General features: G+C 32.1%; 1 protein-coding gene across 1 annotated transcript in view; it reads left to right on the plus strand.

Annotated features, from left to right (window-relative positions):
- Nucleotides 1-5,073: 5,073 nt before the first annotated feature.
- The window catches only part of LOC135849034 (ATP-binding cassette sub-family G member 1), a 94,833-nt gene continuing 85,998 nt past the window's right edge, over nt 5,074-13,908 (plus strand). Inside the window, exon 1 of the mRNA XM_065369171.1 lies at nt 5,074-5,785. Coding sequence (XP_065225243.1) covers nt 5,608-5,785 — 178 coding nt within the window. The 5' untranslated portion in view covers nt 5,074-5,607. The remainder of the gene's footprint in view (nt 5,786-13,908) is intronic.

Genomic DNA, 13,908 nt, shown 5'->3' on the forward strand with positions numbered 1-13,908 from the left:
AAAAAAAAAATGAAATTTCAACTTTTAAACATGGCGTAAAAGTTTAAAGCTACCTATACTTTAGAATTCGAAAAAACTGCATTTAGATCACGTAACATTTTTTCAGCATTTTTGCATCAAATTAATCTTCAAAATGAGATCACAACATCTTTCAAGGACACAGCAGGGCCCATAATTTTGATCAATATTTAAAAAATTAAACAATTATGTGACATCAGGGTGGATCGAAAAAAAAATTCGACAGATTTTGAGCAAGTTCAGCAGAGACCTTCATTTTGAGTTGAAAGTTATACTCAGAAAAAAATCGTATAGTTAGCTCCGGAGGTACCCCTGTAGGAGAAAAATGGGTCCTCAAAGAGGGAGCATCTTAAAAAAATTGTGGTTTTCTTGCTCCTGTCGCTTCCCAACCTGTTTTGGGAAAATGGTCCAGTCCCAAATTAAAGTACAGATTCTTTGCAAAAAATCGTTTATTTCGAATTTTGAAAATTTTTTCTTCGCAAATATTTCGCATAAATTTAGCCAAAATATCGAAAGACTTCGTTCCTTAAACTGGGAGAATATTTTAGAACACAGTGGTGCCAATTTTTTGTCATTAATTTCAACTTGAAAAAATCGAAAAAATCTAGTAAGTTTTTGGCTGTTTTCTCGATTTTTTAAAATTGGCAATAATGACAAAAAATTGGCACAACTGCGTTCCAAAATATTTCCGTCGGTTCAGGAATAATACTTCTCGTTGAATATTTTGGCTAAATTAATCCAAAATATTCGCGAAGAAAACAATTTTCAAAATTCGAATTTATAGGTGCCCAAAAATAATCGATTTGCAATTTTTCAACCACAGAATTTCAAATTCATTGATTTGAGACTGGGCCATATTCCCCCAAACAGGTTGGATTGTGATAGGAGCGAAAAAACCACGATTTTTTCAAAAATACTCCCTCTTTGAAGGCCCATTTCTCTTCTACAGGGGCACCTGCGAAGCTAAAATTTTTTATGTGTAACTTTCAACTCAAAATAAAAGTCTTTACTATGAATTTGGTCAAAATTCACCAACTTTTTATTTTGGGCGATCCAGGAATCGATTGAAATGATTTAAAGGATCTGAGGTGAATTCGAGTATTGGCTCATTTTTGTAATGTGACATCATTGACTGTACCAGATTCTATGACGATTTCTCCAACGCATTTTCTCTTATAACAAATTTTTTTTATGTCAATGTCATTTTTTCGAAAACTGTATTCACTAATGATGAATTTCCGAACGTCACTTTCTCTAACACATTTTCTTTAACACAATTTCTTCTAAAAGACAAAATTTGCAATATAATTTTGTATTGCCTAGCAGAGAGGAATTTTGATTTTTTTAAACATTTTTTTTCGAGGATCTCTACACAAGGGGACCAATATTAAGGACAGGGGCGGAAGGAGGCTATTTATTGAAAATGTGAAGGGGGGGGTATTCAAAAATGTTTTGACCAGAAAATGAAAATTAAAAAAAAAATTTTTACAAATCTGAATTTTATATTTTTGAGTACCTTACCTACATTTATTTTGGTTTTGGGGGGGGGGGGAGAGGGTGTTTAGGATTGGGATTATTACACACTCGCAGAGAAGGTTTTTGATTTGATTTATCAGGTTGGTATTTTGGATTTCAAAAGAGTTGTTTGTTATTTTATCCAATTTTGGAGACCTCTACGAGAGACCAAGGGAGGGGTTTTCTTGAAAAAAATAAATTATATTCAGAAAAATTCAGGCACAAAAATGGTAAATTTTCATACTTTGAAATAATATGTTTTAAAGAAATTGACGTTTTAGAGAAAAAATTATGTTATTAAAATTTTTAGTAGAAAATATAAAAATTGTTTTAAAGAAAATGTGTTCGAGAAAACGTTGCGGTACCATACTCCTCTCCTCTCACCCTCCACCCTTAAACATTATCAAAATACAAGTTGCTAATCGTTTGTGATATATGTATGTATTTTCTGCAACTTCAAGAATCCTGAGTGCAATATAAACTATTTTTTTTTTTTTAGTGTGCGTAGCACACTATTGGTTTCGCTTTGAGAAATTGAAATTTCAATTGCAATGAATGTTCTCTTAAGCTATCCAACCGTTTTTTGTACCTATTGGACACCATTTGAGAATCATTAAGGCGGAGGGTATAGATTTATTTTCATTCAATTCGGATGGGTAATTGCTGAGTAATTGCAATTTTAGTTCATTATTTTAATGCATTAAATCCTAAAAAAGGGAAAAGGGGACTTGTAGAACACCTGCCGCTCATTGTACCCTGCTATACCCCCAGTCTATTCCATCACCAGCTGTGTTTCATTGTACCCTGTTACACCCCCAGTCTGTTAGCTGTAAATTCCAAGTGGGAGTGGTTTGGTGGGGCGTTTACCAAACAAATATATTATTTTAATGCCCTAACCCTCGTAGTGAATTGGTGGCTGAGTGGATAGGGCATGTAGGTAGGAATAGGAAATTTAGGGACCCAGGTTCGAATCCCCATGAGGTAAGTAGGTAGGTGACAGATTTTTCATAGGAAAATTGGATAGGTAAATGCTTTGGAGTTACTACCTATGTAGTACATGATAATGGGGCAAAAATAATGCTGAAATTGAGTTATGAATTATATCATTTGCTAAATAATGCTAAAATTGAGTTATGAATTATGATATCATTTGCTAACTAAAAATTCATTTCATTAATTTTTTGTCTACCTATAGCCATAAGTATAGTAAGAATTACCTTGACATGAATAATTTTTAACTTTTTACTTATAATTTAAAAATTACTTCAAAATGAGTAATTAAACTAATTTTTGTACAATTGAAACATGTAATTTTTATTATCATGATTTAGTAAAAATTATTAAAACAAAATGATTTTTACTATTGGTACCTATAGCAAAATTTATTAAAATGATAATTTTTACTATAGGATTACAGTAAAAATTATTGAATGGGATCTGGTACTTAATTGTGCTAAATACCAGTATTTAGTTAAATTTTTTTGTAAAAATTACCCATATTTTTTTTCTTGTAATTTAGAGGCAATTCAAATTCTTAACATATTTTATAAGATTTAATTCTTAATTTAGAATAAAAAGCAAGTTCTGAAAGTTGGTTTGAAAATTTATAAATTTGAAGACAATGGAAATTCTAAAAAAAACAATATGAAAATTAGTATTTAGAGACGCTGAGAATTCCAAAAATTGATTAAAAGTTCTGTAAGTTGCAGATAATGTGAACTTGAAAATTATATGAAATAAGTATTGTAATATTTATGAACAAGATGCGAATTCTGAAAAATTGGAGGCAATGTAAATTCCAAAAATTGAGTAAACGTTTTACAATTTGTGGACAATATGAACTTGAAAATTGAATTTGAAATTTTTTAATTTAAAGACAATAAGAATTCTGAAAAATTATTCAAAATTTGACTATTTAGAAGCAATGTGAATTCTAAAAATTGATTGCAAATTTCCTAACTCAGCAGCAATGCAAAATTCTGAAAATTTATTGAAAACTTTATGAAATTGTAGCGATGGGGAATTTGGGAAATTGATTTGAAATTTTGTAAATTTTAAAACAATGCAAACTATGAAAAACAACTAGAAATTTCTTAATTTAGAAGCAATACAAGCTTATAAATTATTCTGAAATACCTATTGTAATTTGGAAAATATGAAAACACTGAAAAACAATTATTATTTTGAAGCAGTGAGAGTTTCAAAAATTCTCATTACTGTGACATGGTTGATTCACTTATGCACTACCTAGATGTAATAACGGTTATAGCTGTAGAAAAGGCAGCTAGCTAGGCACACTTTGCAGCTAAGCTTTGCTTAGCTGTCTAGTTTTGAATACGACCTCTCAATGCATGATTCTTCAGCAACTGTCCCCCCTCCCCCCCTCAACTCATGTTGAAGGTATAAAACGCTGATCGATCCTTTCTAATTTGAGGTTGCTCAGTTCCAATTATATCTACTCATTTATTTTTCCAATTCGACCCTTCAGTGGCCCTCCAGCCTCCTCCCAAGTTTGAATTTCGTAAAATTATTAAAATATGACGTGACATTTCGACTTTCTTCAGTTTTTCAAATCGCTGAGATCGAGTGTCGAATTTTTCGCTGGATTTGACCCTCAAGTGCTCCTTTCTACCCCCCGCCCCCTTTACTCAAATTTGTCCAAAATGGGGGCCCAGAACTCTCTCCAAAGGGGCCAAATCCAGACAATAAATTGATATTTGAAATAACGACCTTGAATAAGTAGCAATTAACATGTCACACCACCCACAACCACATTGAGTGTAATAGTTGATGTTCGAAAAGTAAATCCTGATTTTAAAAAAAAAGTTGAATTATGAAGTGCACAACTTGTCAAGAGGGGGGGGGGGTTGGTTGATGATTCCAGAGGGTTCGTTTCGTACGTTTAGATATTTTTGTAATTTTTATTTATTCAAATTGTTTAATTTATTCTAACTTTTTCAATTTATGTATTATTCTTCATAATTTCACTTCATTATTTTTTATTTTCGGGTGTCACTTTTTTCAAGTGTTTACCCAAATTTTGTCACTCAAATTCAATTTGGGCGATGAATCAACCTTCCCCCTCTCCCTCCACAAGCCCTTGAGCTATAGATAAGTATGTTTTTGTACACAATTTACCCATGCTACTGAATGAATTCGCCTATTTACCTACATTACAATCATATAGTATGATTCAATGTTTACGATATAGGTATAGAAGAGAAAAGAGCTCGTAGAAGTACATACATACAGATACGAGCCAACATATCTGTTGAATGGAGGGATAGGATAAGTAGAAAAAAATAGGGGAAATGTTGCATTACATTACGCATGCCATACCAGAAATAGAACAATATGCCAGTGAGCTTGGGGGGAGACGAAAAAAAAAGAAAATAAAGGAGGAAGGAGCCAGTTTCTGTGTAATATTCAATTCAGTTTGGACGACAACAATACCCCCACTATTCTCAGTCAAGATTCCTTCTTTCTTTTTTTCTTTCTTTTTTTTCTTCTTTTTTTCCTCAATAGTCAATAGCGACTGTAACGAAAGGGCTTAGAAATCATTACGCATTACGCAGTTTACATTGATTGAGCGTTGTTATGGTGTGTGTGGTGTGGTGTTGATAACCGAATGAGTCAGCTGGGAGCCATCGGTTTCGGTACGTTTTCGTTGGTTCAGTAACAGTAACGCTTTTGTAGCGGTCTGGTTAAGAGCGTCGTTTTGTCGTACTCGAATCGACCCTATTACTATAATATGATCGTTTCAATTCGTTACTATAATAATTTTTTACCGTATAATAATCGTAATTTAATAATAATTAACGAGGAAGAAAAAATATATAATTTTTTCGCGTCGTGGTGTGTTCTCGATACCTATCTTATATGAGAGTATTTAGTCGAATCAGCTAAGTACCCGGTGCCTATCTATTTGTGTGATAATTTGACGACCTTTTTTAAGTTTTTTTTCGGTTTGTTTACTCGCGAGATTACGTGTTTGTTATTTTGTTTTTTATTTTTTTTTTTTTTATATGTAAATCGTCCGGTATAATATTTTCGATAACGAATTTTGATTCCAAGATGTCGTCGTTGAATACGCTTGAAAAAAAGGAGGACATTAATGGTCTGAAGAAATCGTTGAAGTTTTTAAACAACAATACTCAATTTAAAGAAGAATACTTCCCCAAACGTCCGGCTTTGGATGTAACATTCAAGAATGTCAGATACTCGGTTAAAACGTGGAATAAACTCAGACCAGGTAAATTGCCTTTGACCTTTTTTTTACCATCTTGGCTCACGTGACTCTGCAAAGGGTGAGGGACCGAGGGTAGATTTATACCTGCCTTTTTACCAGCTTTACCTGCTATTTTGATGGTTTTTTTTTTTCAATATGGGTAGATAAGATCAGGTAAAACTTGTAAAGAATAAGAATTACTAAAAATACTCGCGATAAGAGCCAAAATTATTGGGAATTTATTTCGCCTTGGCCCGATTGTCGTTCACTATACTTATGTTGCCCATATATTCTACGATGATATATGAACGAGTGGGTACTTCTACGTGCATTATTGACCCATGTACATGTTTTCTACGTATTTTACGTGAGTTTTAATTTCATTTTTCTGCACAATTTTTAAATAATAATAGTCGATTTTATGTGGGTTTTTATAAGCTGTGGCTGAGTCTCTGTGTCTCTCTTCTCTCGTGTATTGAATTTTGATAAGCGACGACACGCTAATGGCAATATAATTAGTTTAATGCTCTTGCTCCGAAGTATTAAAAAAAGAAACAGAGAGAGATAGAGTGAGATGGAAAGAGAAAGAAGCGGAAATCAAGATAAACAAGGGGAATTTGTTATATCACTTTCACCGCTTTCGTCGTAATGTTTTCAACGAAATCGACGGCGTGTATCGTCTTCCAGCAGACCTGCTCTGTTATTACGAATATGTATTTTTTTTATCCGCTATACTCGTGTAGGAGCATAGGAGAATATTGTTGAAAAATGAAAATTCTAGAGTGTTCTGTGTTCTTCGTTGATCCTGATTTATATTTGGGATGGTGAGAGCGTAAAAATGCACCGTAAGGCGGGTTTTGGCAGTTTGGTGAGTTTTTGAGAAGCATGTAAGGTGGCTGAGGTAATTGTTTTGGTCAAGTTGAAACTTTAAAAAAAAGGAATTTCAAAATTTTGTGAAATTTGTGAAATTTCTTGAACCCAGAGAGAGAGGAATTATCAGAATTTTCGTTGTTTAAAAAAACAACAACAACAACAATAATAATAATAATAATAATGATGAACAGAAGTTAAAAATTTTATTTAAAAATATTTCTCAATTATTCTACCTATTTGTAGTTGAATGTGCATATTATTGAGTGAATGAACCCCCCCCCCCCCTCCTTCCCATTTCCCTTCATATTGAATTTTTCGAGAAAGAAAAATCTTTAAGATGACTTGACTTGATGAGACAAGAATGACAAATTTTTAGAAAATTTTTGATAAACTCTACATACTTATTACTTACTTATCTAGGTATATAAAAAAAAAGACACAAGATTTCAGTTAAATTTATCAAGTTTCCCACCCAATTGGAATTCATTTTTATAAACAATTTTCGAATAGAGATCATAAATTTGATTTTTTTAAGAATTCGATTTTGTCCCGGATCTGGTTGGAAACAGTAATGGATCATTGGAGAACATTTTTTCCCCAAAATTTACTGATGGCAGTGATACCAAAAATTGATACTGACAATGCAAAACAATTCAATCATCTTAAAAATTTTGATCGAAATTATTTTAATGAGACTAGGTAGTTAACTTTCATTATGAAATTTGTTTCCTAGAAAAATTGAACTGAAGGTCGAAAAAAACCTAAAAATCATTCAAAAAAGAGGGGAAAGGCTGAAAATTGCACAGGCTGCGTGAAAGTGATCTAAAAGCTACTCTCACCAGTTCAATTTTTAGTTTTAAAATTTTGTAAATTTTCAAAAAACGTCAGAATTTGCACGAGGGTCAAAACTATATTTAGGTAATTATACTGAAACAATAATCGTGTTATTTTTCCTTTCCTTTCCTTTCCCCGTCCCATTTAGGGCAATTTCTGATTCACGTTAGTATATTTTTTTGAGAGACTTCTAGGGGGATTTATTTCTTAAATTATTATTTTATTGCAGTAATCTAAACAGAGAGGTTTTTGCTCTAATTTTTTGAACTTTTTTAAAGCATTGAATTGCTATGAAAAGGGGTGAGAGGGGGCCTAATGATGATTTTTCCTTGTTCAATCATTTTTTGAATACAGTTTCTTAATCTGAACTGAACCACAAAACAACGTACATAGTTAAAGTGGCGATTTCACCCTTTTTGAATCAAGAATTACCCCCCCCCCCATCTCCGTAATATTTTAAAGTACAAGTAGGTGAATACTCGAGAGAAAAAGGTTGCCAAAAAAATTGATTGTTACAAATTGTTTGAGGAACCTGAGGTGTGATGCTTCCATCCAAAAGTGCTATATTGAGGCAATTCTACATCTTTATTCCATTTTTAAAGGTATTAAATTTTTTTTCTTCGAATTTTTTATTAGAAATTTTAAAAGATTATTTTCATTTCCAAAATTATAGATATTTTATCCAAAAAAGTCACCAGTTGCCATTTTCTACATTTTCCCTAATTTTTGAGAAAAAAAAGCAGTCCACTCCCATCCACATTTTTTTATTTCTTAAAAATGTTTTTTTTTTTCGATTTTTAGCTGAAATTGTGAAAAAAAGATGAGTACTTTAAGACCTCTTATTGAAAAAATCGAGCCAAAATGAAGAATGGTGCCAAATGGCGGATATTTTTGAGTAAAATTGCATGATTTAGGAGATAATTTTTGATAATATTTTTTCAAATGGAAATTTTTTGGTAGGTACCTACTCAAAGATTTCAGGCAAGTTCTGAAACAGATTGAAGTGTAATCTAATCTAGTGGGGGAGGGGGGTTGGGTGTAAATGAATACAAAAAGTGTTTTGAAGCAAGAAAATCCATTTAAAAATTAAAAATTATCAAAATGTTGTAGTTGTTGTTTTTTTTCAAATTTCTTGACGATTGAAAATAAGTAAGTAAGTATACTTATCTTCTGGGTGGTTTGCTAAAAAAGAAGTCAAAGAAATTAAACTTAATTTATTGGGTCACTCAGAAAAAAATTCAGCTGCTGATGATTGTACTCCTGAAAAAGGGATATGAATCATCAATGAAATGAAAGCATGTTTTCGAAAACATCATGAGTTTTTCGTTCTAGCCTCTGCACAACCTGTTTGATGAAAACGGCCCAGTTCCAAAAGATACTACATATTTGAGATTCGACGTCGAACTATACTGAACTGCTGTAGGTCATTGTCATCAAAATGCAAGACCAATTTTAAGGTTCTATGACTCTATGTAATTAGTTGGAAATTTAAAAATGACTTATTTCTGGGTAAATTCATATTTTGGAAATTTTTTCTTCTCGAATAATTTACATTAATTACGCCACAACATTGAAAAATATCGTTTCTAAAATTTGAGAAATATTTTGGAATACAGTGGTGTCTATTTTTTTATCAGTATTTTTAAAAAACAAAAAAAATTAGAAAATTGGCACCACTGCATTCCAAAATATTTCCTCAATTTTGGAAACGTTTTTTTTATGTTTTGGCACAGGTATAATTAATTACCTACTTCATGCGAAGCATTTGAGAAGAAAATATTTTCAGAAGACGAATTTACCCTAAAATTAAACAATTTGCTAATTTTCAATTGCTCTATAAAATCTTGAAAGTAATCTTGGATTCTGATGGCAGTGCCCTAGGTCAACGTTGGATCACAAATATCATCTTTCACATATTTTTCCAACACAATACATTTTTTTCAATCATACTGATCATTGCATTATGAAAAAACAACTTCAAAGCTCGTCCCAACTGCATTTAATGACTCGAAAATTACATAGGCTATTTTGTACCTACTATTTGAATGATGAGTATAAGTTTCTCAAAGAATTTACTTCAGACAAACTGCATCAATACTTAAATAGGTACCTATCTTGAATTATATAGATACAGGTATACAAAAAAAGAAGCTGCAACCTGTGCTTTTTTTTCGGCGCTTATTTTCATCTGTAATTTAAAAACAAACATATTACGTAAGTACGCACAAGCACATTTCAATATTAGAAATATTCGATGACTTTTCTGTTAAAAAAATTATAAATTCACGCTTACAGTCTGCTGCCATATTGTATATCTTGGCGTATAAATAGTGTAGATTATCTACATATTTGGGGAGAAAAGTTTTTTCAATTCGTGTTTCACATATTGTCTTATTAAGTATACCTAGTTTGATAAAAATTTACTTTTTAAGACTGCATCCATTTTTTGAATTTCCACATCTTTTGCTCCTTCTCCTTTGATAACCAACTTTTTTGAAATTTTTTTAGTATAATAATCTTCAATTCATAAAGAATTTGATTAAATTTTTGAGAAAAAAATTTCAAGTTTCTATAAAAATGTATTGACATACGTACTGCAGAGTTGAATTCTTTTAGATTGTTTTCCTACCCATCTCGTGAGTAAGATATTATTCATTTGGGTGTCGTAATCTTCTACAACTTCTGTGCTGAATGTGGTCAATTTTTTATACTCTGAAAATAAACACAGATACTGATAAAAAAATTCAACGCTATTTTGGCTATAGGTACGTTAAGGTGTGACGAAGTTCTAGCCAAAAATCATGATACCTATTTTTAAAGGGTCAACAATTTTTTTTGCTCGGGTAATCGGGCGTCATTACATAAGTTGAAAAAAATATTCGCTACGGTTTCAATATTGAACTCACCTATTCTAAATTGATCGAGGTACGCTTTATTACTTTTAATGCTCCACCATATACCATCTTTGTACTGAATTTTCCCTGAAAATTCATCAAATCAAAATACGAGTACACACGAAATATTAGAGTATAATTTTAGCATAAACAGCTGCATTTCTTTCATGAAGTTATTTTTAATCAGATATACCGAAATTTTTCATCGCTTCTGGTAACTTCAATTTGTTATCCAAGTTTTGCACTTTTATAAAAAATGATTTAATTCTTTCGGTCAGCATTTTTATTTTGGTAGATTTTCCTGTAAGTATGTGAATTTTCAGACAAAGGTTTTAGATATTAGGTAGGTATTTATAACAGTTGCAGAATAATTTACCCAAAGTCGAACGGATTTGACCTGAGATGAAGATTGTTTTCATTTTTGTTTTGAAACAGAAAATTACATACATTGACATGTCAGTTCGTTGGTCGTGGTATAGATATAAAAGTTTTAGATAAATGGGTAAAAATAATCCAATTTTCAATTACTTACAACAGATAGTCAGGCCGACACTCCACATGAAAATAATTTTTAAGGAGAACATCATCAAGTACGTACTGTCGATGGAATCTAGAAACGATAAATACTCGTCCAGGTGTAGACAACTTATTCGAATAAATCTAAGACGAAGACGTAGTATATGACGGTATAATTTCTTCTCGAAAAATTTTTGTGTAGCCAGCTGCTACGGCAGGTTGTTTGCACAGATTCTGAAATGTTGAGAGCGATCTTGCTTGAAAAATATGCGGATTTTTCAATTAGGTACGTTGAATGATTGAAACGTGATTCGATCAAATTATATCGCAGTATTGAAATGTGAAAAAAATCATAAAAAATCATTTTGAACTAGGCATGTTAAACTTTTCAAATTTTGGAGATAGAAAACTTGAAGATGAACTCATTCTGTTTTTTGTTAACGAATAGCTGCACATGAATTGCCAATCTGCCCCCCCCCCCCCCACCGGTATCCTATGAAGAAGGGAAACTTTTGTACCAGATGATCAAAGCTGAAAGAGCATAGAAAAGTACATCACCAGCCAAAATTTTAGCTAATTCAGTGCATGAAAATCTCGGAGCCAAAACTGAAGGAAAATCTAAATCTGACCAATAAATCTGAAATTTGATACTCACCTTACTTTCGACCCTCTAAATCGATTGGAAATGGGTTTCGAATTGTTTTGAGCAATTTTGGAGCCTTCAGCAGATTTTTGAACGTTGAAATTTTCATAAAATTTCGCTCAATAAAGTTAAAAGACTGGAATTTCCTCTTTATGATAATTTCAACGTTCTGAGTCGATTGAACGTGATTTCCAGTTGTTCTGGAACCTCCAGCCATATTTGAAAAATTTAAGATTCCGAAGGAGTGCCATAAAAACTTTTGTAAGTATATTTGATTGAAAAATTATCCAGTTGACCTATGGAAGCTGATTGACTCTCCGAATCATGTAGAAACGGTTTTGAACCATTTTGAGCAGTTCTGGAGCCTCCAGCAAATTCTTGAATGTAGAAATTTCGCAAGATTTTACCTACCTAACAAGGGAAGTGCGCAGAATTTCATTTTCATCCTTTTTACAGCCTTTTTTTTGGAAACTGGAGAAACCTGAAATTCGCTGGAGGCTCCAGAACGGTTTGAAACCATCACCTATCGACTCGGCAGGTCGAAAATAGAATACAAACCAAATTTTAGCTTTTTTAGTTCACACGTTTGCCAACGGTAATTTTTGAAATTTTTTTCAAAACTAATTATCACTGGAGAAAATTTTGGATTTGAACCTGCACAAAAAATTTTGATAATACGTGTCTAAATCGATCGAAAGGGTCGCAAAGATGGTACTTTCGAGTTTATAGGCGATGAATTTCATTTTCACCCTATTTACTGCGTTTTTTCGAAAACTGGAGAAGCCAAAAATCCGCTGGAGACTCCAGAATGGTTCGAAACCGTTACCAATCGACTTGGCAGGTCTAAAATAGAGTATAAACCAAATTTAAGCGTTCTGGGTCAATTTTATAAAATTTTGGGTTTTTCCAATTTTGGTACAATGAATTTTAAGAATTCTCCAAAAACCGAAAAATGAATTTCAGCGCCTGAAATTTTGGCTTGTGAAATATTTTGGAATCCTCTTTCGATTCCCTTTTATCCGGTAAAAATTTGTACAGTGTTTATGGCACTTTATGAAAATCTGGAATTTCCAAAATATCTCTGGAGGTTCCAGAACGGCTTGAACTCACCTCCAATCGACTCAGCATGTTGAAATTAAGGTATAAAGTGATATATTGTAGTTTTGCATTTCTTTACGTAAAATTTTGTGGAAATTTGAACTTATAAAAATTTGCTGGAGGCTCCAAAACTGCTCAAAAAAATTCGAAACCGTTTCTAATCGATTTGACAAGTCAAAAATGGGATATATGTAAGTACATCAACTTTCAGCTTTTTAGGTCAATTTTCTGAAATTTTGTTCTTCATTTTTCAAGTAGCTGTTTTTGGATACTTTTGGATAACCACTTTTGGATTTTTTGTAATTTTAAAATGGCCACTTTTTGTCAAAAAAATTGCAATTCTCAAAAAAAAAAAAACATTTTGCCTTTTTCGAAAAGAAGGTGCTCAAAAGATGCGAAATTCTCTTTGCTTTCGAATGATATGATTTTAAAGCCAATAATTTTATGAGTTGTGGCTTGCCAGGTTGCATTTACCAAAAAAAAAATTCCGAATTCCAACCTTTTGGGTAAACGTAAAATTTTGATGTTTCCCATTTTTGATCGAAATTTGTTTTTCAAAAATTCATAAAAAATTTTAAAATGCATTTTAGCTCCTTGAGTTTTTTCTGGTGATGCATTTTTCATACTCTTTCGATTTTTTTTGTCCAGTTTGAAAATTTTTCTGACACTTGGCTATTGGGATAGGTTCCTATCTCGCTTGTAAGTTTATAGAAAAGACCTCCAAATAGATTACAAAGTCAATAAAATCGTTCTAATTACACGTTCCATTAATTTCGACGATGTCAATAGGAAAGGAAAAAAAATAGAGCGAAAAGAAATTAGTTCGTCTAGTCTACGTATAGATAGGTTATGGCTACTTATTGTAAGTTCACGCTTTGGAAATTAGCACCATGCACCGACGAAACGTGAATTACGAGCTTTTAATTCCACTCGTATAGAATATAGATTGACCAATTCTTAGAACCAACAATAAATTCTCGAACTTTCGAATTATGTACATTATTATAGTTATCATTTAAAAAAATTCCAAATCCGACGAATAAATAAATATACCGATGTTGATGTTGTTTGAACTTGAATATATTGTCGAATTGAATAAAAACTGCATTGAACTTTTGTCCTTTCAAAGATTCCGCATGCAGCGTAAATCTATACAGTGTAATATGTACCAGAGATAAATAAACACCAATATCGAACCTCTGTTATCAAAAAGGTCAGAAAACAGCAAATTATTCAAGGCTACGATAGTCCGACTTATCTCAGTATTTTACACGAGTAAACTTGAACTT

Source organism: Planococcus citri, chromosome 5, assembly GCF_950023065.1.
Source record: "Planococcus citri chromosome 5, ihPlaCitr1.1, whole genome shotgun sequence".
In the NCBI taxonomy this organism is placed as follows: Eukaryota; Metazoa; Arthropoda; class Insecta; order Hemiptera; family Pseudococcidae; genus Planococcus; species Planococcus citri.